The sequence below is a fragment of the Pholcus phalangioides genome, unplaced genomic scaffold (genome assembly GCF_987345545.1).
Source record: "Pholcus phalangioides strain wild (caught in Gottingen) unplaced genomic scaffold, Ppha-v1.0 ptg000013l_1, whole genome shotgun sequence".
NCBI lineage: Eukaryota > Metazoa > Arthropoda > Arachnida > Araneae > Pholcidae > Pholcus > Pholcus phalangioides.
This window is the reverse complement of record NW_028301606.1, coordinates 10,351,174-10,378,411: the sequence shown is the minus strand read 5'-3', so window position 1 is coordinate 10,378,411 and position 27,238 is coordinate 10,351,174. Positions and strand designations below refer to the sequence as shown.

Below are 27,238 nucleotides of genomic sequence, written 5' to 3'. Positions count from 1 at the left end.
GGTTTCTTGGATATTGTATTTCCAGCCCTACTGTATGTGACTGTGATCATGGATACTGCGTGCCTCAGAAAGAATAAAACATTTATGCTACTTTGGCTGCAGAATCAACCACAATACAGACTCTAAATATCTGCCCTTGTTTGAATTCTGTTAACTATAATATTTATTCACTCCCAACTGGTCAGAATGCTGTCTCAACAATGTTGTGACCGCCATTTTCTCCAAAAATATTTCAACTTTTGGACAGATTTTATTCTCATTCTTATCAAGGAGAAAGACTTTTTTTTCATTTTCATTACTTCGCCATCATCTCTTTCTTACCACATTTCCCTGTACCGTATATACTCGCATATAAGCCAAACCCCCTCACTTCAAGACCACCAAAACTGCAATGAATTGAAAAGCTGTGTATATGCCGACCCCCTCAAAATCAGCACAATTTGGGGGGAAAGAGAATTATTTTTACATTTTCATGCAATAAAAGTTACAATGATAAATGATTCGAACTTTCTAATCCTAATCTATTTCTTGATTCCTCCAAGCCCAACATGGATAGTGAAGTCATCATACGGTGTGGCATCTTTGTTTTCATTTTCAACCTCCAGGTATCAAAGCCAACAATGTTTCTAATTTCTTTGCTTTGGCTTTAACATCCTCAGGTTTGAACATAGCTAAAAATATCACTCTACTGATTTGTAATGCATCTATAGCAACAAATATTACTGTACTGATTTAGTGATGCCATTTGAAATAGTCCAATGATGTTGCAGATCTTCAAGCAAGCCATGTAGCTATATGATGTGGTAAAGTGAGGAGGGGGGGGGGGAGTCGATATTTTCGGCTCAAAAACTGGCCCATGTATAAGACCCCCCCCCCCCCCATTTCCCCACTCAAATGAAGGAACAAATTTTTCAACAAAATAACTCTGCTTATACATGGGTATATACGGTACATAACAAAAATTGTTGTACCATGACTTGGTTTACACTGAATGGCACCCCAGACATTGAAACATAGACGTAAATATCCTTCAAAATTCCCATTGTTCAATTAAGCAATCAAATTAGACCTTTTTGTAACAGAAATAGCTCAGTTACATTAATACTCACTTTTTTGCAGTCATTTTGCATATTAGGTTGTCTTTTAGGGTGCTCAAAATTCTTGAGCGGGGACCCCTTCAAATATCAAAAATGCAGCTTTAAGGGCCATTTTTTGGCTTGATTTAAGGCTGCAAAGGGGCCCGATGATGATCAGCCTTTGTTAAATCTATTTATTTGTGTGTGCTTTAAAACAATGTTTTTCAGGGTTCTACAACAAGCCTTTGCTGACTGGAAATGTTCTGCAGTGAAAACCACAAATAGTGTTTTCTACATTTTTCTTAAAATTCGTCCAGATTGTTCTGCAGTAACAGTGATTATTCTACGACATATATAGAAGATTTCAGCATGCTTTGCTTTGGAGGGACAAACCAATCTTTTTCACTGCCAAACATGTTTCTTTTATGAATAGATTTAATTTAAATATGGCCCAAATCGCAATTAAATGTTCAATTTGATTAATTTTAATTATGTTTGTTTAAAGGTTAATTTCTATGGCTGATTAATTATTTGATGAAAATGTCTGAAGTTTAAATAATTACATTAAAAATTTAATATGCGACACAAACATATTATTCCAGAGTTTTTCAATGTGTATGAGTAATACTTCTCATTTATTTTATTTTAATTAATTTAATATGTTTGCTATCCGACAATTGTATCATGAGGTGAGCACAATTCCCACCTTAAAATATTGATTCCAAAAATTCCACTTCAAATATATTAGTCATAAAAAACAAGAAACTCCTAAATTCTTGCTCCCACTTGGAATTCCAAAAGGCAGTCAAGTTGCAATCATTTGCTTACATGGCACTTTAAATTCCCTCGCCATAACATATTTGTTTTACACATTTCTCCAGAGTCAGAGAGCAAAATACATTTATAGTCAATGGAAATGGCGTCAATATCAAGACATTCTCACATTCATATCTGAAACATCATGATATTTAGTTCTTAATTTTTGGACCTATTATCAGGGCTGGACAAATCAAAAAATTTAGGCACTAGAAAAAATTTAGCCACCCAAAAAATTTTTACCCAGAAAAAAAAAGTCCAAAATAATGTTTATTTTGACTTTTTCAAGGTACAATGACCCTCTTCATGTTGGCAGATATGCTGCTATAAATTCCAAATATTTTGTGCTTTCTCGGCAATTAAGCGAAGAAAATTTTAGGCGCCAATACCAATTTTTTGGTCACCACTTGCTGCAGGGGCATTGATAATGCAGTTATAGTTGGGAGCATTAAGGCCCTTCAGAATGATTTGCTTTTTCGTGACAAATAATGAGAGTTTAATTTTTAAAGCACTGAAGACACTTAGTGTCATGTTCATTAGAGTTGAGGGAGTGAGTCCCTAATCATGATGTGACCAAAAGGAGCTTTTGGTTTAAATGACAAAGAAAAAATAGCGAGTGAACCAAAATGTTTATTCGTTAAATGTTTTTGATTTCTTTGAAGGGGGGGTGTTGTGTATTTTAGTTACTGACGCTCAAATTGCAGTTTTGATTTATTATAAGTTTGATAGTAAAAGTTAATTGTTTCTTAATACATTTATCTGTCATTTATTGTGTAATGTTATTGAATATATTATTTAATTAAAACATATTTTCTTGGCCATATGTTTGTGTCCCGAAGGCGTGAAAACAACAAATAAGTTAGCACTGTCTCACTTCTTCAATACCCCAAATATATGGAAAAACTCAGGGCAGTCTTGAGCATTTCTGCTAGCTGATCATAATCTCAGATGATAATTGATGCATGCCAGAAAGTGTCACGTTTCTGTATGTGCTGTTCCTGGAAGGGAAGGAAGATGAGAATGAAGGAAGGAAGATTTATGAGAATCTGAGGTGTGCATGTTATGTGTTATATAAGTGGTGCTACTGCCACTTCTAGACTTTATTTACCATTTTTTTTACCATTTATGTTTTACTATTATTATTTACTATTATTATTATTGCCATCTTTTTTACCATTTATGTTTTACTATTATTATTTACTATTATTATTATTGCCATCTTTTTTACCATTTATGTGTAACTTTTTGTTTTTCTTATGAAAAGATGAAAAACATCTGAAATAACAAAAATTTAGAAGATTACCATTTTCAGCCTTTCACAGAAAGATGCAAATGTGTTCAGAACATACATTTGAGAGAACTCAAATGATCGTCCAAAGCCCATGTCCAATGGTGTAGCTTTAGCTTCCTCAAAAGCTTTTTGGTATTCCTCAAACACTTGTATACAGTCTTTCATTCTCATCATTGAAATCTTTGGATCCATAGCCCAAATTTGAGATTGATGGTTATCAGTGATATATATTTTGCATACCTTGACAACTTGCTTTGTTACCTAATAACGTTCAAGCAAAATTAATTCAAAATTAAATAATTTCAATCATGTGAAGTTATTCACAGAACAATAAAACTAACACAATACTTTTAATTTCTCTTTTTTTTTACCATTTTTCATTATACTTATGATAATACCCTTCCAGAATCGTCAAAGAAACCAGGAATGGCAATTACAGAAGAGCAAAATTTAATGCTAAAAATTTAACTGGGAATCTAATAAACTCAAAAGACAGTTTTGAATATTGTATATTCACTAAATGAAATCTTGCTGAACTTTTTCAAAAAACCTTTTTTGTTTTTGAAAACTTCCATAATTTTTTTTTTTTTTTTTTTTTTTTGCAGCTCACTGATGTTTATTGCTGAGCATTAAACATCAGTGAAGATGAAAAACAATTTATCAAAAATTTTTTTTTTATTGTTTCAAAATTCATAAAATTTTTTTTTATTGTTTCCCCATATAGAACATATAGAAAGTAATTACTGTAATACTTTACATGAGATTACATTACCTCTTTTTTTTTTTAAGAGATTAAAAATTAAACAGCAATTGAAATGGTAATGGAAACCTAGCTTTAAAAAATGTGAAAAAAAAATTTTAATTATAAAATTTTTTTTTATATTAACCCATTAAAGACTAATTTTTTGAAAGAAAAGAAACACTAAGTGGGAACCACTCCCACCAACGGCAAAGAAAAAATGTAAATTCAGAATGGCAGATTTTTTTTCCAACTGGTGTTAATGGGTTAAAAAAAGTACACAAAAATGTGTCTTTCATTTTATATACCCAACTTCTACAGTTCACATCATAAAAAAAAAATATATCTCAAGTTAGAATATTTCAAAGTTAGAATATTACTTCAACTTCCATCGAGAGGTAAGTGAGATTTTAACTTTGGTTGCTACCAAGCACTTATGCCATTTTTGAATGAAACTGAACCTCTCAGTGCAACAGGATAATTGTCTAATACAGCGGTTCTCAATTTTTTTTGACTCACAGAGCCCTTTTCAGTCCATAGTTTCTATGGTGGAGCCCTGTTTGGGTCGAGGAGCCTTTTTTGTGAATAATTTTTAATGGCGGCACCCCATAGGCCTTTTTTTTATTTATTCATCAAATTTACAGATGTATTTTATTTTCCTCGAGTAGCCGCAGAGTCCCTGGGAAGTGCACATGGAGCCCCAAGGGCTCCACAGAGTGCCAGTTGAGAACCGCTGGTTTAATCCCATGTCTTTTAGTACAGGAGAATTCCAAAAAGGCAGCAGTTTTTCAATCAATGCTGCATCTCAACTAGCAATGATTTTGGTAATGAGTCCTGCCAGCTCAGCTTCAATCGAGAGAGTATTTTCAAACTTTTCATTTGTGCAAAGGAATCTTATGGGTATGAATGAGTAAATCTAGCATATGCAGTAATTTAATTTTACTGAATAGAATCTGTGTAGAACAAAAAGAATTAGAACATTAAAACTGATATTTTGCAATTAATAATTAAAATAAACTGATATTTTAAAAGATAAAACACTGTACTTGACATAAAAATACATCCATTACAGCAAAGAAATTATTTAAATACATTGATCAATATGTCTTTGATTGTTTCGACAGTTTAAACTAGTTTTTGACACTTGTTAAAGCAAAAACCCAACCCTAGTATGAAGTTGTAGTGGTTTTTTTTTTACCACTTACTTTTCCAAAAAAAGATGTCATATGTTCAGATGTATGGTAATACCAGGAAATTGAATGCACCAACTGTACACTTTTGATTAATCTTGGTAGAACTTTTCTAACTTTTTCCTATTTAAAATACAGACAACAAAACTGACAGTGACAAAAGCAATAATATATTGTAAAAATCATGGACATTAAACAGAACAAATGTGCAATTGTACTCAAATCAAATTAATACATCTCTCCCATTCAAAATATAGTGTAACTTAGGTTTATATTATAACCATGTTACTATATGGTATTATGGTATGGTTACTATGGTATTATAACCATGCAATTTGCTCCATGAACGTACTCAATATCAAAGAATCAAATCAAACTTCCCCCATAGGAGACATAATGTAAACTCAGATGATTCGTTCCATAATTGTTCATACACATAAATATACAAGTTAACATTGTGACTGTTAAAAATGGCATTTCATCAATAATTACTCGCTGTTATCCACTGGCTCACCATAATCCTTTTCCTTTTGTGTGACTTTAAAAGAGATCCTATCTAATGACACTTGCTTTTGCCTCTTTTTGATGGTTTTGAGAAAATAGGAAATTGAGCTGTCATTGGACAAATTCATTGCTCGCACTGCTACAGCCTTATTTGGGAGGTTCTTTTCCACAACCCACATTTTATACGCATCTCCCACATTTTAGATATTTTTCTAATCTCATTTGAAATGACAGGATCTTGTCTAAAGAGGATGAGATACTATTCATAAGATCTTGGTGTTGCACACAATAGAAATCCATCAGTTCGTCCTTGGTCAATCCTAGCCATGTCCATTCACTAGTTCTTAAATGCCATCCTCATTTAACTCTTGTCCCATGGTCTTCCCCAAGATCACAATCTCTTTGACAACTGGTGGCTATTATTCACGAGCTAAACCCCTCAAATGCACATTCAATAATGCGGCCAAGTTTTCTTCAAGCAGAATTGAGGATTCTCTTGGTGACATCCATTCCAGGCTTTATCGAAGATCTTGAGGCAGTTCACAATATAGAAATTGTTTTCTAAAACTTTAAAAGGGTTTTTCATTTGGCATGCTGACCGGAGATTGCGTGGGAGAAGATTATTCCTAATCCCACAGTATGTGCGTTGACAAAAGCAAAGAGACGTCAGTTCCGTTGTGATCACATGAAACCAAGTGAAAAAAACAAAATAAATTTTGCTTGTAATGCAAATCATCGTTCATTAATAAACTCAAAATCCATTCAAAATCTTTGCTTATGAAACGAATCACTCGTTAATCAAAATTCCATTGTAGCTCAAAAGTTATGTTTGCTTTTATCTACAGTTTCATCACAAAAAAGAAATCAACATTCCTATGATATCACATAAAAAATTTTCTTTTTAAACCTTTCTAACAAAATAAGGAACTCTTTACCAGATCATGTGTATACAAGAAGTAGCATGTCTTCTCCAAATGATTCAAATATTTCATGTTATCACAAGCTTCATACAGTTTTCGTAAGAGCTGCTTATTCAATTCTGACCATCTCTGTGAAAACAAATACATTTGTAAGTATATATGCAACACATATTTTGTATGCATACAAACAAAAACTGTTTTCTTTAACCTCTTTACGATCAGGGACGTAATCTTTTGTCCAAATGCCAGAGGCATGAATGCCTTCAAGTTGACTATTTCTTCAACCTCATTTTTTCCTCAATGCAAAACTTATCGCAACCCTACAGAACAAAGTTATATGCGTGTGTTCTCCCCAGGGTTAGTAAAAAAACCAAAAAACCGGGTTTTTTTGGTTTAAACCAGGTTTTTTTGGTTTAAACCGGTTTTTGTTTTAAATAGTATTAACATTAAAAACATTTTAATTTCTGAAAAATCATTCAAACTTCTAATAATTAACTAAAATAAAATGGTTATTAATGTAATTAACACTATTCCCATACTAATTAATCAATAAATATTTCTTACATTTTAACAAAAACCAACTTTTGCAATTTAATTATTTTTCGCTTAACTCAATGGATTACTGTGTGTTTGAAAATTCTTTTAGTGTCATTATTAATCATATAGTATATAAAGGTTTTTCTCCAGTTACTTTCAGTATGCTTAATTAGGAAGCTATTTTGAAAAAAGTAATAAAAATTAAGTGAATATAATGTATTTAATGAAGCATAAATAATGCAGATTAATTAGCAATGATTTATGATATACAGGGTGATTATAACTAAGGTTCTGATTTCAAAACACTGTAAAAAAAGAACGATTGTCAAAATGACTTGGAAAATTGACATGAATATTCCTGAAAAAATTCAATTTTATTTGGTAAAGGGGAAAAAATACTTAAAAATTTAAAATTAATGACATCATCCAACATGTGGGAAATTTGCTCGCAGAATGGAAACGATAGCCAGTCATGGCAAAATGATACCTTAATTATAGCATTCCACGATTTCATAATTCATGGAAACATCACAAAAAACAAAGTAATTGAACAAATAACTACAACTTACTTAAGAAATGTTAAATATGTTGTCCAACCTGAGGTTGACAACAACAGAATTGTTGTTCAACAACAGAATCGGGGTATGCCATGGTCATGATGTGGAGGTGCTTCCAATTCAGCTTTATTAAACCAAACGCGCCCCCATGTTAATATTCCTGAGGAACTTCTAACATATAGGGGATGTGCTGGAGATTGCAATTCACCAAATTGTGCAAACTGACCACTGTTTATGACATTTTGAGGTGCCCCTCACAGCCAGAAGTTAAAAGGGTTAAGGGGTGCATCCTGTCAAAATGGGTTTTTAGCAGCTGCTTTGCTGGTATTGTAATGTGCATCTTGATAGAAGTTCTATCCACACACTGATGCTGTGGAAGTGCTGAAATGATGTGGTTGCACAAAATAGATTATACTGCTGGCCAAGTACAGCATCATCTACTTGCACATTTTGCACTTGGGAAAGAAAATGAAAATGTATGTGAGGTAATGTAACTACTAGTACACTGGTCTTTGTCCTTTAAGGACAGCTGATGTCTTTATTGGATTATAGGACCACCTGCCCCTAGCATGATGGTGTCACTACTGTTGCTGCTTCTTTGTGAAGGGAAAAAGAAACCCTGTGAGATAATACACCACTACATTTAGATGTGTGATGCAATCCTTATTCATGAATTTGCTAAAGATAGAGCATCAGAATGTAGCCAAAGGGTAGAAAATGTTGTAAGAATGAGAAATTTTGGCTTTTGTATATAACTTTAAATAACTAAGATACTTCATATGAAAAATATATATATATTCTGGCCACTTTTATGAGACTTTTTGAAAAAAACTGCTTATAAAATCTTATGTCATTTAAAGATATACCATCAGAATGTACCCCAAGGATATAAAATGTGGTAAAAATGAAACATTTTGGCTAATAATGAACCAATATGATATTTTTCAAGGAAAAAAATTATATTTAGGCAACTTTTATTTGATTTTTTTAAAAAAACCACTTGGTTAAAACCAAACAACCCTGGTTCTCCTTAGCTTTTTCCTCCCCCTTGCTCGTTTTCCATGGCATTCCCCCCCCCCCCTCCAATTTACACATCTTTGTAGAGATGCATGAACAAGTGAGCAGCACTCTTTTGCCATTCCAAAAGCTTTTTTTTAATCTTTCTATACTCCTGCATTTAGTGATTACCCTCCACACACACATATATATAATGTGTCTTTATCAGAACTAATCCTTCTATTATATACTATACATGAAAGTAAGAAAAAGAACAAGTAAAAACCTACAAAACAAGTTTGTAGGTGAGGGCAAAAAAACAAGAGGCACTGTACTAATATTTCCTCATATAATTATCCACTCTTCCTCTGTTCCTCCCAACCCTTGTTTTTTTCTTTTCCTTTCTTTTTTAAAATGTGAACCAAGCTACCACATTTATAACCTGTACGTCAAATACAGATAATTCAAATTCATTGCTAGCTTCTTGTACGGGAAGTGGTTAATGTAAATTTCAATTTATTTCAATGTGGTTGGAAAAAACCAACTTTTAAACCTCAATATAAATTTGCCAATGCAAACAAATAATGCAGATATGATAAAAAAAATTATTTAAAGAAAAAACAAACTGCAATACAGCTTTCTGACCTTCATCTCTCTTGATTTTGCAACATTCAATATGTTCACCACAGTGGTAAACATGGGGAGCTTAACACATTCTGCTAAGGAACTGAAGCGACAAAGCACAGTGCGCCAGTGCTGTACTTCCACTAAAGGACCAGTATCATCTGGCTCTCTCCTAACCTGGTCACTTTCAGCAATTATCTATGAGAAATGCAAAAATAATTTAAAAAATTACACAGCATTACCTTTTTTAAATAGCATCAGTAATAGCACATAGATAACTTTCTCAAATTTGAGAAGGACCTTGATCATTTTATAAGCACAAAGAGCATATATTTTATGATATAGAATGGTGTCTTCTATTCCTCTTACACTTAAAGTTGGTGTACAAACTACTCAAAGATTGTGTGGCAACCACATCCAGTAGAAGTAATACCACTGGTCAGAAAAGACCCTGACAGGGATAGAGCTAGCTTAAAACATAAGTTATGGGGCATCATTTGGGAATGGTTTTCGACCTGGAATACCATTCTTTGTCAAGCTTACAATTGATAGTTTGTTTCACAGGCTTTAAAGCAGTGGTTATCAAAGTGTGAGATGTTGCTCCTAATGGCGTCGCCAACCTTTGTCAGGGGCATTGCAGTGAGCTGTTCTTATTAATACATGCCTATTCAATAACCTGAAGCTGTTCTTTGTTAGACTATTCTGAGGAGCCACGGATACATATCCACTGGGGCAAGGGAACCGGGGAAGATAAAAGTTTGAGAAACACTACAAATACCATTTCCATGGAAAAACATCTAAATAATCATTAAGTAATAGTATCACGGTTTTCATAACATAGGCTTCTTATTTCAGACAAATCTTGAAATATGTATGCAAATTTTTTTTTCTAACTAAAACTCTTGCAGAAATACAATAGTAATTCACAGTATACTTTATAATTTTATACCTGAATAAAATTAAATAGGGAGGTGGGACAGATTAAAAATATATTTGAAAACAGTCAAGGATAATGGAAGAAAGATCAAGGTTAAAGAGTTTGACAATAATTGTTGAGACAGCTTTAGATAAATGAAGGGTTTGGCAGAATAATAGTCTATGTGGTTTTTTTAAGCTTTAGAGGAGACACAATAAGTCATCCCTGAATCAGGGAAACACCTTTCTTGCCTGGATTGCAGCTGTGTAAAGTGGCATAGCAACAGCATCTGTTGGTTTCTGCAGAAACTTACTTAAGGAATGTGTAATGGAAGCTATATAGAACATTATTCAGTCAAAAACAAGATTTCACAGACAATGTACCATAGACTGTTATTTGGTTGAACCCTTCAAATTGACATAAGGAAGAAAAACAAAATCAAATAAGAGGGAGAAAAAACACAAGAAAGTAGTAGCCCAGAAATTAGTGCAAAAAAATAATAATAGAACTCAGAAGAAAGAAATTAAAACAGTGCATCTAAAATGTAGAAAAAAAACCGTCTATGGATCTGGAATTTATTGAGAACAAACCTCTCCCACTTTCCTGATCCAGCTCCTCATGATTTCTTCAACAAGTGCAACCTTTTCAGATGATTTAACAAACTTCTTAATATCATCTTGCGTCTTGATCGTACCAGTTAAATCTATGTCTTTACATGGCTCCAATTTCACAATTGTTTTGCTATTGCTGTCAAAAGCTGTGAAATAAAACGTTTATAAATGCAAGGCCTAGAAACAAGCATAAATCAAAACAGATTTTCAGTACTACTACTATTTAACTGTACATGCACCTCATACATATTCCTCTGCAAATTTTCTAACGAATTGGTACATGACGGAATATGTGTTCTGAGAGTATGCGTGGCTCTGACATATATATGTTGTCAGAATTCTGTTTTTTTCCCCCCCATGTTCTGCTGGTGCTGCTATTTGTCTTCCCACATTTGGAAGTAAAGATGTTAAATGTCTGAATTTTCATGCTATGCAAGTATCTTGTTATAAGTTTGTCTGCTGATATATGGGGAGACTTGTCAAATGGGACTGGGTCGCATTTTCACCTCAAAGTTGGAAAAAGGGAAAGCGGCAGAAAATAAACTTCAGCCAACCACCAATGTGCCAGCAACAGGGTTAGAACTTGGATCATCACGATGAGACACGAACGCACAGCAGCTAGTCTTCTGTACTGCATTTGAGTAGAATTAATGGATTTTGTTTGTTTATTCATATATTTATATACCAATGCAGAGAAAACTCAAAAACTATCTGTAAATTTTTTTTTCAATTTATCCACACAAATGTATGAAATGATTAGTCATAGTCTATCATTTCATATGATTAGTCATAGCCTATTGTTTCATACATTTGAAAAGATAAATTGAAAAAAAAATTGTACAGGTAATTTTTGATTTTCTTTTGTGTATTTGTATATGAATACATTAGTCTTGCTATGACTAATCTGCAAAGAATATGCCATACATTGTTCCCAAAACACTTTTGTTCACCTCCCCCCAATATTGCCCACTTTGGGACACAATGCACTATACTGTCAATGTAACTTTAATAGTAGTATTCCATTTATTAACAACCCTATCAGAGAAAAACTCCCTGCAGCTCACCGTAACCTGGAATTGTCATTTACCAATCGATACTAGTGTCCCCTTGTAAAAAGCTGTCGATTGACAGTGTAGCAATAATTTGTGGTCCATCCTATCCGTCCCATTAAAAATTTTGAGAACTTCGATCATGTCTCCCAGACACATGCATTCATCCAATGCAAACATATTCAAAAAGTCACAGAAGTCTCTCTTCATAACTCAAGCCCTGTGTGCCAATAAGAACATGTGTAGCTCTTCTCTGCAACCCTTCAATGAGGTCTATGTCCCTCTACAGGTATGGTCTCCAAAAACTTACAGCATACTCCAGTCCAGGACGAACTGAGCCTTGGGAAAGGACTTTAAAATAGCGCGAAGAGACATTTTTTAAAATAAAGCCTAAAGTCAAGCATTCTATTCGCTTTTTTAACCACTGCTGAACAATGTTCAGAAAACCTGAGCCGCTACCTGCAATTCCTTGTAAAAAAAAAAGAAAATATTTTTTGAAGAACAATTGTGTTAGCAACTAAATTGTGATTAAATCAATTAAATAAACAAACACAATGTTTTGATTTGTTAAATATATAAATATACAAATATATAAATACCACTAAGTATGTTGGGCTAAGAGTGTTGCACCTGCCATCTATTGCTTATCAAACTTAAGCTTTGTGGAAGCCCCTATGTGATCATCGTGCTGGAATCTCACCCTGGAAATCCCTGTTCGAACAAATGGTTAGTACCACTCAAATGTGTAATTATAAAACTTTTATTGATTATTGATTTTCAGTTCATTTGAAGCAAAAATGATGGGGATCATTCCGCAACAAGAGGCAAAATTCATCCTTCTTAAAAAGAAACATCCGATGTGACTACATTCAGAAAGAGTACAGATGAAGGATATAAACTGTAAATTAAAGAATTATTTTGTAAAAAAGGTTTTTTAATATTTTATTCAAGCAAATAACACAGAAATTTAAAAATATTGGAATACTATTGAAATAATATGGAAAAAACTATAAATAATAAATTCTATAATATAGAACACAAATGTAGTTGAAGTGATTTTCACAAACCTTCCACATAATTAAGAAAATGTTCGAATGCTACAAGACAGTTTTGTTTCTTGATTGTCATACCAGCCTTCTGCAGGTTCCAATCATTACCAGCGTTAATAGCAGGAAGAAATATTTGCTTTGTGACAGGAATAATTGCTTTACTTATAGCCTGTGGTTGATCAAAAGGTATATGAAGAGTCCCAAAACGGAGATCCTGAAGAATAAATGACTTTTTATATGATGTTAACGCAATGGAATAAAGTAGGAAAACACAATTGAGAAATGATAACACTGATTCTCTCAACAAGACAGGTGAACGCGATTTGTCTTTTCTTATATTATTTTATGTAATATTGGATATCGATTTGGCTCTACAATCAGAGGTTAATTTGATAATTTTTTCGTACTACAGTCATTTCCTGCAAACGATGGCTAATTAGGATGGCTAATAGACTCTCTCTCTGGGACCTACAATTCATTGCGAATTCTGAATGGCAGCCTTTTTTTTGTATACTCACCGAGAAGTTGGTGCGATAACCCCTCAGAGTGTGACTCCCTGAAGTAGCAATCTTTTTTGGTGGTCATGCCACCATTTCTGTTGCACCCCCATGTCAAGAAAGTTTCTATCAAGGCCAAAGGTAAATTGGAATATAGCTCAGTTAATTATAAGTGGGGGGGAACTTGAAAAATGAGAAGAATAAAGACAATTTTATTTTGATATTAAAGTCACTACTGCTAATGAATATATAAACAGCCAACTGTCGGAACTACATTTTTTCTAGTCGAGATCTTTCACGTACACTAAATTTTTTGAGTGAAAACCCCCTGAAAATTTCTTTACCTAATGAATGTCAGTCACCTAATGTAGTCACTGTAACATAGTTACCAAATGAATTTACTTAATGAATGACAGCTATACACAGTGCGGTGCATGCTAACAGCATGGACTGTGAATTACTGGTGATTCATTGATCCTAGAGGCATACTTAAAATTAGAAAAAGTATTCAAATACTGTGCAGTACTCAGATATGTCATTCATACTGCACGGAGCTGTGTAGTTATTAAAGTAAAAAATTAACTTTTTACATGGAAACTCTGCTCAAAAACTTATTTAGAATGTTAATTACCAATTAGTTGAACTTTCTACAAACACAAAACAAAAAAAAACATTTCTAAATGCAATATTTGCTGAGATATTTGAATGCAAAAATCCATGGAGTTGGGAGAAAATAACATAAAATATAGTTTTTTTCTGCATTTATGATTTTTTTGCCAACTTTTCTTTGTTTTCTTCAAAATATCTCAGTGAATATTTCAAATACAATTTTTTTTTTTTTTGGCCTCATCTCAGGGGAGACAGGGCAACAACTTTCTAACTGGGTTTTTGAAGACAGGGTATCCATATAAGAAGTAATATTTTTTTTATTTTGATAACTATTCTACCCCTTGCAATATGAATGACGTTATCCGAGTTCTACATGTTATTTCAATGTTTTTTTCTAATTGGAAGTGTGCCTCTAGGTTAACCTAGTAATTTGTGGTGCGTGCTATTAGCTATGCACCATGTATATTTGTAAATTAAGTATCCATATCTAAACAATAAATCAATTATTTGAAAAAAAAAGTACAATTTCCAGTCTTACAAGCATTTAAATATAAGATTAACTTTCTTTTCTAATAAAGCTCTTTGATTTGATTTTCATTGGCTTAAATGAATACCATCAAAAAACCTACAGTACATGCACTTATACACTAACATATGCAAAGAGGGTGGGGGGGGGGTATTTTTTTTGCAGTGAAAAAAAAACATTTAGAAGGGGGAAAAAAAAGATGAACTTACGTGAAATTGTCCCTTATCAATGCCATAACTGGAGAAATAAATAATGCTGCCAAGCATTGGAAAGTTTTGCCCATCAGTGAGAACAATATTGGAACCAAGTTTTCCTTCTGGCAGAACTGAAAATTTAAACTCTACTTTAGGAACATGAGTACCAACACTTACTTTTAGAAAGTGAATGAAATGAAGACAAAAGAAACCCTTGACTCTACTGGCTTTTGATTTAGCCCTTCAAGTGGAACAGCAGAAATCACTAACCTTCTTCAAAATGTCATATCTTTTCTAATAAAGTAGCCTTTCTTCCAATTTTCAGCAAGTGCAAGCAAAGGAAAAAGTGTTCAATTGAGAAAAAAATCAACTTCACAAAGCACCTGGGCTTGTCAATACTAAAGTAAGGGCATTTAAGGAGGCGAGATATCTTGTCAATGGTGCTTAAAGGGTTAACAAACAAAATTTTGCAAATATTTATTTTCATTTCCTTCATTTATTTTATTTATCATAACTTTTTCTTAGTGAATATTCAAATGAAGTCCTAAATCACCATGTTGTTATATTTTAGAAACATAAAAGCTTCAACATTGCTGCCATCCAGACAGTAATTTAGAGGGAATCATTGCTGAGTCCTAATCGCTGAAGCTATAAATATGAAATTTGGTCAGTATTATATTTTATAATATAGACACTTACTAAGACAGGGTGTCTGAAAATTTAACCACAGAGGGTGTCAGAGGGAATTCAAATGCTATATGGGGGAAATCCTAGCCGAGCAATTTTCAGATCACCAAATCCATGTGAGCAAAGTCGCAGATAACAGCTAGTCAATCATAAAGAGGACAGAAAATGATGTGTTGGTAAAAGTAATGTTAACACTTCATAGCTAATTTTTATGGTGATCCAGGTTACCAAATTATAAATTGGGGAGAAACAGGAAGAAGGCTATTCTATTAAAGAAGGAAATGCATAATCTCGTCTTGTGTACCTCCTTTATTCAAATTAAAGGAGAATGAAACCAATTTCACATGAATAAAATATCTCTGTAGAGTTGTAAAAGAGTTGAAATAAGGGGTCTTCTTGGAACCTCTTCAGACCTGGAATTGCTAATCAAATATTTTATGCAAATTGATAAATAACAATGTTATGAAACAACAAAGGGTTGGAAGGATAAAGCAAATAAAGATTTATTTCTCCAAAAACAGCCTAGTCCACTGTACTCTTCAGTTATCAAATTAATTGTGAAAATGTTACTAATTTGAATTTATCAAATTTGATAAATTCTAAAATTATTACAATTTATCAAATTTGATAAATTCTAAAATTATTACAATTTATCAAATTATTTAAATTACAGAAGTATGAAAGTTGCTCAAATGAAAAAGTGATAAGAGTTGCTGATGGTAAGATGCATGTACAAGTTAAATGGAACAATTTTGGGCCTGAAAACAGATTCCAATATTTTGCAAATTGGGGCCTTCTGAAAGAAGGCCTTGGGCTATGAAAGTTACCAATCCATCAAAGTGCTATTCACATCTGCCTCCAAGGCTAACCTAAATCTTTTCAGATGGCTTTCTTTTTTTTTCTTTTTTTTTTGGGGGGGGGGGGGGGAAGTTGATGTTGGCTCCATGTTCAAAGAATTCAGTTAGCAAGTAATAGTGTTTCTTTGACATTGAAGAAAACGACCAGGTGGAAGTTATTACTATGAACTGGATGATTAGCTCACTGCTTGTACTGTTTCTTATCATGTACTTGACTCTCAAAATGAGTAATGGCATGCTGGTTGTTATATATTATTATATTTGACTTCTGCAAAAAATGTGCAGCATATTTTTTCTGCAACGTTGTCCCCTTTTCATTTGATTACATAGTTCAAATATTTTATGCATCTTACCAAGTTTGAAAGTTGCCTCTTTGTTATAAAAAAATATGAGGAACTGAGGTGGTCTTCCATTTGCAAAATTCGTCAGCATTGTTGTAGCCTGTAAAGTGTATTCAAATGAAAATTGTTTTAAAATTCTATATCTACAACCTAAAAGACTTTTTAATGACTAATTTTAATTTGAAAAAAAGTCATTTTGATCTTAACTTTCAGAAAATATTAACCCTTATAGCGGCAATCCCAAAATATCTTGTCAAACTTGATCTGTTTTATTTCAGTCATCCCAAAATATCTTGGGTTCTTAACGAGCTTTTATTTCCAGTGTGGCAGTTATATAATGTGGATCAGGGAAATTTAAAAACCACTTAAAGGGTTAAAAAAAATTTCCAAAATATGTGAGAAAAAAGGCAATGAAAGTTTCAATTGAAGCATGTAGAAGAAATATATTTTTGCACTGTTTAAAATTCTTGTTAAATGGTTGATTATAACTTTTGCAGCTGACATTAAATGAAAAAAATTTTATTTAAAGAAAAGCCGTTATGGGTTCAAATTGGTTTCCACAAGCAGTTCATATCTTCACACAATATTTAAGAATATCATTCTACAGAATATCATTCTCAGAACCCTTGTCTCTAAAATCATCTTCTACTATAAGAAAACATGTTGTCTAAAGATAGTAACTGTCGATGTTGAAGAAATTATTGAAAAGGAATCCTAACTCATGAATGCATTTCAACTCAAAAAAACATGCTTTCATTTTTTTATAAATACTTTTGAAACAATATGTTTATTTTGAAGCAGAGTAGAACTTGGTTAATTTGAATTTTGGATAATTCAAACTTTCATAAACTCCCCTTGAATTTTCTACCTAATTTAATATTAAAAATTCTTGTTTCATTCAAATTTTTGTCAAATATTTTGGATAATTTGAAGTTGGGGAAAAAATTTTGATTTTAGTATGAGCAAATGTGGACAGTTGGGGAAAATCCAAACAAACAAACAGACGTTGATTCTCCAGACTAATTTGTTCTATCTTCATTGTCCAGGGCTATTGGCTGCTGACCAATTTGTTAAATGGTAAATCTTTAAAAATAAAAGTTTAAAAATTCTGATGTATTTTAATTTAGGCTCAGTGTGGGTGCTGTTTTTTTTTTTTTTTTTTTTCCAACCTTAACTTTAGCTCTAACAGTCATGCTAACATTCTGTCCGCTGAGCAATGTGTAAGAAATTGTCAGGATTGGCCAGACAATTCCTTAACCCAAAAGATAACCCTAGGTTTTATGACAGCCTGTAATGAAAATTAACACTTCCCTTGAAAACAGTACCCTTTGCATATCAAAATGTCAGAATTTAATTTGATTTTCACGTTGAATTTATTGTTTAGCAACTCAGTTTGTAAAAAATTACCAGTTTTGATGATCGAAACTGGCAAAACCCCCATGATCTAAATTTGTAAAAAGATTGTGTGCTGAATTAATCTGCCAGAAGATTTTGAATGACTAACAAGCAATTTTGGAAACGATATCCATACAGAAAGAATTCAAAATGCCAATTGCTACTTTTTCTTTTGATAATTTAATGCCCATTTCAACATCGTTCGGCCAGAATGCATTAAAATTGTATACCACTTTATATGATTTGTGTTGTTCACAATCTCTGAAAAAAGATTTCTTCAAAACAGTTTCTTTTGACAAATTATAATGAAAATAGATTTCCTAAATACCATACAAATGATTACCAAAATTTGAGAAACAGTTTCATAACTAATGAATTAATTTCAACTTTTTCTGTAAATCAGGCTTTCAGCATGGTTGAGAAATTTTACAGTGATGCTGATTCCAGAACAGTGGTAGCAGCTAAAATCAATTATCAATCCTATGGGAATATATTTAGTTATTTCATAGATGTAGTTCAAAGTTTTTGTATTTGAACTGGGCAACATCTAAATTCATTTATTTCATTTTTATGGACAGTTCTTTTGAGAGTTCTGAAAGTTCAAGTTTTTTGCCAGAAAAAAGTCACTATTTTTCTGGTGGTTTTACTTACAATAATACTTTTTCCCTAAAATAAAAGAGCAAACTTAAATCTGTATAATATTAATGTATAATGTATTAATAAAATATGTCTGAAGAAGATATTAAAATATTCAATTTGTAACTCTTGTCCATAATTATGTTGTAAGAGGAATATAAACATGACATAAAATGTAGTAATACAAGTCACTAAAACTTCCTTTTGCAAGATGGATAGGACACCTTTGAGGCCTGCATTTGATTCATTGGTTGGAGATTGTTTGCATCCTATTCTAAACCCTAGTATAATTTTCAAAAAAAACAAGTAACTTATGAAGTTCACTATGTCTATTATGCACTATTTATGTCGGCTTATATATGAACGGTGGGACTTCCAATAAAACAAGATACATGTGGGTAATATTGTCAAGCTCAGCTTCAGTGCTTTTAATGAAGCCTGTTTGAGAAACTCTAGAAAAAATTAAAACTTATGATAAACAATAGAATGAAATATTGCAAAAAAGAAAGCAAAATAATCTAGTGTCTTGAGACAAAAGAAAGACTTCATAACAAAAACTTTCGGTATACGAAATAGTTGACATTCATGTCCAGCAAGTAATTAACACAGTCATAAGGCTAACTTATTGAAAATGATCAATTTATTCCAGAGAAGACTTGAGGAAAAAAAATTATATGCATAAATATAATTTGCAACAACTTATTAAAAGATAACAATGAAACTTTTAAATCACACTTTGGTATAATATGGCAAACTGGAATCAAACAATGCCACCCAAATAAAATAGTCTCGTATTCAAGCAGAATACAAGCAGCACTTTTCAATCCTATATAAGATAAGAAAAAATTCAGAAAATTGTCGCTATTACCAACATACCAGGCACTTTATATCTATAATATTGCAGCTACACTACTTACAAGGAAAGGGTCCTCAAAAATTATAAAAAAAATTAAGTACATTCATCTCCCCCACCCACCGGAAACACACACACAAAAATTATTTGCACAATGTAATTATTAAAACTGCAAAAAATTATTAAAAATGAAAACAGTCGGATACTCATCACCTCTCCTTTTTGGTTATATCCATCCTATCATTTCCTTTCTTTCCTCTAGCTTCTTTGTTCTAGAAACTAGTATTTTTCTTTTTTGCTCTCGATTTCTTTGTGCTGTACCTGATCATGTGTTATTTGAATGAGGTCACTCTAACACTCTAAGGTTGCAGGATTTTTTAATTCATTCTTGGCATCTATAGGCGTTCAAAATATTAATATTTGCTTCTTTTTTTTTAGTGACCCATAATTCTACCTTTTTGCATATTTAAATAAGTAGAATCAGTGGTATTTTTTCTCAAACTTTTAGAAGACGTCACCTTGGGACCCTTTCCTTGTTAGTTATAAAATCAAGCACTGTATGGCAATAATGAAATAGCTGAAATAAAAAGTTACCTTCGGACAACAAAGCACATAGTTCTCAATTATGTCACTACTCATGCTACATTGCAATGACAATAATTTGAAAACTCTCTTATGAATGTCTTGAATACATGACTTGTCCAAATTACGGAACACCTAGAAAGTATACATTTTGCATATCAATAACTAGTATGTTTCTTATTCAGGCCAATCAATATAGTTTACGGGGAGAAAAAGACAGTACACTAATAAATGGTGTACTAATAATTTACTAATAAATGGTCCGGGAGGGGTCTCAAACTGTGTGCCTTTGTCAGAGGTGCTGTGAATTGTATCCCTGACAAAGGTTTTTGAAGCGATTCTTTGTTAAACTGCTTTGGGCAGCCATGGATACTTATCCATAAGTGTAGATTAGAGAAAAGGGATGTCGTCGGTGCCCAAAAAAGGGTTAAAAAAGTGGGTGTCAAAAAAGTTTGAAAATCCTTGTACTAGTCTGTTATCAGGATAGCCATTAACACACTTTTTGAAGTGGTGAGATTTGGAACGATTTCGATAGCAAGTTGGTGGTAATGGCTATTTATGGTTATGCTGTGATTCAAGGAGCAGCCTTTCTTTTACCATCAAAACACTACTCTCACATATAGATTGACTGGCTTTTCGTTGCCGGCGTGTGCTTGGCAGAATAACCATCTAGTAACTGAAAAAAAAACTAAAATATTCTCTCTAAAGGAGTGAGTACATATCATTTTAAACTTCTGCCAGAATCGTCATATTAAAATGTGAAATGTTGCCAGACTCATCTGCCCATATCTTTTAAATAAGTTTTGAATTTAAAGAAATATCAATCATTGTATTATGCTTTCAGATCTCATCAGCCCAACAATTATTGTATGCTCTCCTTTACCTATGGAGCAGAAACAAGTACAATTTATTTTTCTTCAATAATGAACCACCATTGCCCTTTTGTTCATTACAACTTGAAGCAAGCTGGTTATGAGAACAATGATACTTCAGCTAACGGGATACCTCAGCTAACGGGCACCTCAGCTTAAGAATTTTCAGGCTAACAACGATTTTTTGCCACAGTTTTGACTGGCAAATATTTTAGTTGATGTGGATGCATGCGATAGCATAAAAAAGCCACATAACGAGCTAAATTTTTGTGACAATCAAAATTAATCTAATGAGCAACTGTCACTTAGATTAATTTAATTCCACATCAAAATTGTTTACCAGATACATCTATATTTCTCTTTCAGAAAGATTTTGAGCCATTCCTTGTAAAATGAATGATTAAACTAAGAGAAAATGCACATAAAAGAAAGAAAGAAAGAAAGAAAATGATTTCAGTGTATACGCTTAATACTAAACTGAACAGTCAGGGCATTCTAGGAACTCAACTTCCATCTGCATATGTATGTGAGAGAGAAGTGAGCTGACAATATCCTCTAGCGCACACCATCTTCACATACTTTTTTTTCACTATGGCTCATGAACCCGCATGCATAGTGTGAAATAAATAAGAAGGTATCTTCCTTTAAATTGTCTTTCATCCGACTACAAAGCTGTTTATCACACTACCTTCAATAGGTATTTTTCTTTTCTACGGTGCTTCTCAGTGTTTTATGAAAGTTGCTTTGAAATTCCGGGAAGTTCTTAGAAGGAATTAAATTACTTTCCATAGAAAGTTAGAAACCTATGAAAAATCACATTTCCAATAACTAACAAGATTACAGAACAAATTATCTTCATCAGCTGAGGTATCACTTTAATTCAATTTGACAAGTGAGAAGAAAATTGGGACTTAGGTTTTAATTTTATAATATTTTTAACAAAGAAATTTATAGCATCAAAAATACCAGACAACTCTCCTGTGTTGACAAGATTTGACAAATCGATCAAAGCACTCAATGACTAATATTGAATTGTAGATGGGAAATTTTTACAAATTATCAAAATGGCAAATTAATGATTTAATCTGGTGATCCTACTAAAACTCCGTATTGACGATACAGATCCATGACTTTAATTTAACAAAAATTATTTTTATTATGCTCAATCTCCATTATCTCCATTATTGAGAGTAAAGGCGACAGCAATGAGAAGATATAAATGTCATTTTTAAAAACATGAACATTTTATTTACACACACACGGACAAGTTATACATGGCATCCATACTCTACGACGAAATACAATCAACTGACTGAAATGTTTGAAAACTCTCTGGCGATCCGTTGCTAGGTTACCATCCATCACAAGGCGAAAAACACTACAACAGGAAAACGTGACATTGTGACGTCACAGAGCATCGTTTATAATCGGTCACTGCAAGAGGATCTTGTGAATCCAGATTGACGATTTCAGACTTACCCTTTAAGTTGATAATTTTATCTTTTTTGTTGCCACATTGCTTTTGCTATTTAACAAAGTTTCTGGGTACACCCATCCTTCAGGAATACTTTGAAATCACTCTCTGAGATGTGAAGTGGGATGTGTCCAGTCCGTCAATGTTCAATGTGTTGACAAGATATCTTGCCAATTATGACCTTGGTCCGATTTGTTATCACTCTTGGGAAAGACGCATTCTGTCACAAAATTGACAAGCTATCTTGCCAAACCTGACGTGGCGTATTTTGGCAGCACAACAAGATACCACACACCACTAAGAAGTCTCATATTTAAGCAATGACCAGCATAGATATATCACGGTCCACTTTATGGAGGAAAAACAGTGTCATTTTCTACAGAAAGATTAGTAATTTCTGCTGTGACACTCATGCATGAGGAAGGGCAAAATCAGAGCGAGAATGAATGCAATCGTGTAAGCTTGAGTGAAATAAATTGGTATCAGAAAAATGTGTTAATGCTACAGCAGGGACACAACACTAGGAACATAAATTTACTTGGTCAACTGGCTCAAGCATGCATATCTTTTCTATGTCTCCCTTTTGAAAAGTCAAAGGAAAGTTCAATTCAGTGCTCTCATGGTTACCAAACCCATATGCAACTGCTTTAATGTTTCTGTTCATAATAAGAACCCCCCCTTTCTCACAAGTGATTTAATACAATTCAATTCCCTGCATATCAAGAGATAAATCATAAAGGGAAAAAAATTCAACTTACTTTTTTCCTCACGTCTGAAATTGGTGGTTGTTTTCCTTCCACTCCCATATATGACAAGACTGTACTACGTTTCCTCATGGTGGATCTTCTACTACCACCGATGGTACTCCCATGGGAAACTTTCTTTTTATCCATTTCTAAGTCAATTCAATTCCTGCAACTATGAGATACACACAGAATTGTACAACTGTTTTTCAAAATGAAATAATTTGATAATTTTGTGCCGCCCCTAAGATTTCAATTCAGTTGTAGGACATGAAAAAAAAAATTAGGTGTTAATGTCAATTTTTTAGTCGCCATGATGACCTGACGCCTGGGATTTGTCCAGCCCTGGTAACCAGTGACATAACTCATGGGGAAATTTCTCATATTCGTGGATCCAAAGCAAAATATGCCAAACACTGTGCAGTGCCTCACAGAAAAATCTAGAAGAATTAAAAAAAAGTGTAGAAAATGCTATTATGGGAATTTTTATTTCACAACATTTGCAGTCAGCTGAGGGCTCGTTGCAAAACATTTTGCTTTGAGGATTTGTGGGGGAATCTCCCAGAATCAGTCCACAGGAAAATTTCTTCGCATTTATAGGAAATTCTAAGGGTTCATCGAACAAAATAATAATTTGATTTTTTTTATAAACTTAGTGCAGCGCTTTTATTAATATTAAATACTTGATTTTGTATTTTTACCAATAGATGACAGCACATCCACGTTTTTGGATGTATAAGAAAAATTCCAAACCATTTAAATTTGAAAATATATTTGCCTTCCACAATACTTATAATTACAATCGAATAATTATTATTTTGGACTCCCTTTCTTTTATATAGCCTAGGTGCCCCACTGTCGAATGTGGGGTCATGCTTCTACTATTATCCAACAGATTGATTTTTAGATTGTATCAATAATTTTCATGTCTCTGACATTTTGCAAACATTCATATCTGAGATATTCTACAAACTTGAGGGTTGTGTCCTCTGACCAATTCACCAATAATTCCAAGATTTCAAGCTAACGGGGGGACATAATGGAGTGTAAAAAGGAGTTCACACTCAAGATCAAAATAAGCAACCATGAGCAGAGACACTGAAATGAAGAATACATTGAACGGGACTGAAAGCTGCTAGTTGTCACGTTTATATGGTACTCAAGCCCTTAAGCAAAAAAGGTAATTGTGCATTCATTAATTATTAAGGGTGGCTCAAATAGCCTGTTTCCCCCCCCCCCACCTTGTCCCAGGTTCCTGCGTCCACAAGAGAGAGCAAAAAAACCTCTCCAAGAAGGGCCATGCCCAATTGTCTGCATATATTTTATAAAGCAGTGTTTCTCAACCTTTTAGTGTCCATGGTTAAACCAGTCTGCTTTAAACCATATTTTTTCTCTTTCCCCCCCCCCCCATCTTATCCAAGGCCCACACTCATGCAAGAGTGAGAACTTTTTACTTATTGAATTGAATCTAGTCTGCGCTAAACTAAATGGGTCAATTTTGATCCGTACACCCTTACTGATTTTTATGTAATAGAGAACTAACAAATTTTGAGATTTTTCTCAACATACATTTGTAATCAATATATTTTTATAATGCTGCAAAATTAATCTATTCAAATACATACACTAAACACTAAATATCTTCACTAAACTTACGACGGGCCAAAGTTTTATAAATAAGATTGATATTGATCTCTATAACCCTCCGCCAGAAACAGATCCAAGAAGGCGGGAGAATAATCCCTCCCAACAACCAAATTATATGGGGGAAATAGATCTAAGTCAAATACGGGACAATCCAACAAATATACACAATTAATTGCCCCGACACACCGCTACGGATTCACACCTACCCTGAGCTAGAATTAAACAATCTTTTTTCTTGTGAGGGGTTCTATACATGGGTCCCAAAGCAAAGTGATGTTCTGGAACTAATACTAATCTAGAAGTAACAGTGTAACAGCTTACGTGTTTACACTAGAAAATCACAGTACCAGATCTCAGTTGTTCAGATAAGAGCTGAAGTTGGTTTTCTGCGGTTTTCCAGCTTCGAGGCACGAAAATGTGTGTGCGTGAGCCGGTCTTCCATTTAAAGTCTCTCCATAAAGAGCAGACAGACCTACAACACGATACTGACATAACATGAAAATTCAAGCATTTCCATCTTTACTTCAGAAAATGGAAGACATGACAGCATGAATGTGAAACACGCAACTCTGCAACATAGATACGTTATCTCTCCCCAGCATGTGCAAATTCGCAAGAAATTCCGAAGAGGAATGTGTGTATGCATAAAGAGGAATGCATGTAGTTTTTTTAAGTAGTAGTAGTACCAGATCTCATCATGTGGAACGAGTCCTTATCAACACGAGGACTCTATGCCATTGCCATATGGGCAAAGATGAACCTGGTTTTATAAACAGCTCTGCCTGATTCTTAAAGTGGTCACATTTTTTTTCCTACTGTATTTCACTTCAAAGCTTTATTTCTTCTCAGTTCTCCGTGGCTCCCGCTCAGAATTCCCCCACCCAGAACCACAAAGGAGGCTAATATGGCCCAAAGTAAAAAACCACTGTTTAAAAGTACTTGACACATGCAAACACATTTGAGGAACAAGAAATTTGGGGTCAGCAAGTAGTCAGAACATTGGCGAAAACCTCGCACATGGGATCGCTCCATGAATTACCTTGGGATGGGCTCAGTCTGCCCCCCCCCCAAAAAAAAGTAATTTTGAGTCATGACCCACACATCCAGGAGCAGGACCCCCCCAGGCTGTAATCATTCACGTAATCACAAGTAAATTTGTGTCAAAAAAACAAAAAAAAATTATGGTAATTGTCCCGAGCCGTTAGCTCTACTCTTGTGGGGGCCATGTTTGGGGCGGTCACAAGGCCGTCTTAAGAGCATCACAGGCCCCCGGGCCAAGTAGTGTTTCTAAGCCCTACCAGGTAAATTCTAGAAAATTTCAGCCAAATCTCATTTTAGTGAGGCCCCTTTTCTCTTGAGGTGCCCGGGTGGGCCCATGCGTTGAGACGGCACTGGGTGGTCAAGTATCCGGCGCCCCCTTATGTTTTGAAATTAAGTACTCATTTCACGACATTTCTATCATATAACTATGACTGTTATTACAGAAGCAATCGGTATACAATACATAACAAAATTTGAATACATGCATATACATTTCGTACAATCAAATTTGAATACTCATCACTCATTTTATTTACCGCAATAAAATCGCACTGAGAATAAATTTCACATCATAATAATTTAAATGCATCTGAACATTAAGTGAAAACATGAGACATAAAATATTGTAAATATATAATTTACGAAAGATTTATTTACACAAATTAAATGTTTTCCATTGCAAAGCGCAGCCTAAACTCATTTTTTGAATTCGAAATTAGAGCTTTTGTCTCGTGCGCTGTGCAGGGTTGCCAGATCCTTATAACATTTCTAGCCGAAATAATCTTCAAAAGTAGCCGAAAATTAGCCCCGCAAGGTTAAAAATATTTCAACTGTTGCTGCCATCTAGAAAACAACACACGAGTTACAGTTCGGCGGAAATCTAGCACAGTGGTTCTCAACCTGGGGCCATATGGCCCCCTTGCGGTCCTGGGATATTCTAGAGGTGATCCACGACAGGTGGTGAAGGGAGCCATAGAGAGCTGGAAAGAGAAAAAATCTATGCCCATTTAGCGAATATCAATGGATATACAGCCATGTTGATTGCTTTTAAAACTCAATTGAGTTCCAAACATGGAGAAGATGCGTCGAAAGCCGGTGCTTCGTAGCACTGTCCACGGTAACGGTAACGGAAGAGAAAAAAGCTTTAAAAGTGAAATATGGTTGAAAAATATTACTATGAAAGCGAAAATCTCGTTTTGACGAAACTTTTCTATTTCCCCCAGATAAGTTTACATAGGAACAATGTAAAAACATGGAATTCCTTTATAACGAAATTTCGTTATAAGGAAATGATTTATCCGGTCTCTTGGAGTTCGTTATAATCGACTGTACTTTCAGAATTCACCAGATTCATCCATAGAACCACTGGCATCTTAACCCTTGGGTCTATGTGGGCATGACCCGGGTCT

General features: G+C 33.7%; 1 protein-coding gene across 1 annotated transcript in view; it reads right to left on the bottom strand.

Moving 5' to 3' along the window:
• The window catches only part of LOC149078585 (dynein axonemal heavy chain 8-like), a 294,865-nt gene extending 268,297 nt beyond the window's left edge, over nucleotides 1-26,568 (bottom strand). The window contains exons 1-10 of the mRNA XM_089241134.1: nucleotides 26,487-26,568; nucleotides 23,157-23,316; nucleotides 20,065-20,187; nucleotides 16,599-16,686; nucleotides 14,717-14,832; nucleotides 12,894-13,089; nucleotides 10,757-10,923; nucleotides 9,272-9,448; nucleotides 5,128-5,235; nucleotides 3,196-3,444 (exon numbers count right to left, since the gene is read on the bottom strand). Of these exons, the coding sequence (XP_089097260.1) occupies nucleotides 3,196-3,444; nucleotides 5,128-5,235; nucleotides 9,272-9,448; nucleotides 10,757-10,923; nucleotides 12,894-13,089; nucleotides 14,717-14,832; nucleotides 16,599-16,686; nucleotides 20,065-20,187; nucleotides 23,157-23,291 (1,359 nt within the window). The 5' untranslated portion in view covers nucleotides 23,292-23,316; nucleotides 26,487-26,568. The remainder of the gene's footprint in view (nucleotides 1-3,195; nucleotides 3,445-5,127; nucleotides 5,236-9,271; nucleotides 9,449-10,756; nucleotides 10,924-12,893; nucleotides 13,090-14,716; nucleotides 14,833-16,598; nucleotides 16,687-20,064; nucleotides 20,188-23,156; nucleotides 23,317-26,486) is intronic.
• Between the last annotated feature and the right edge of the window lie 670 nt (nucleotides 26,569-27,238).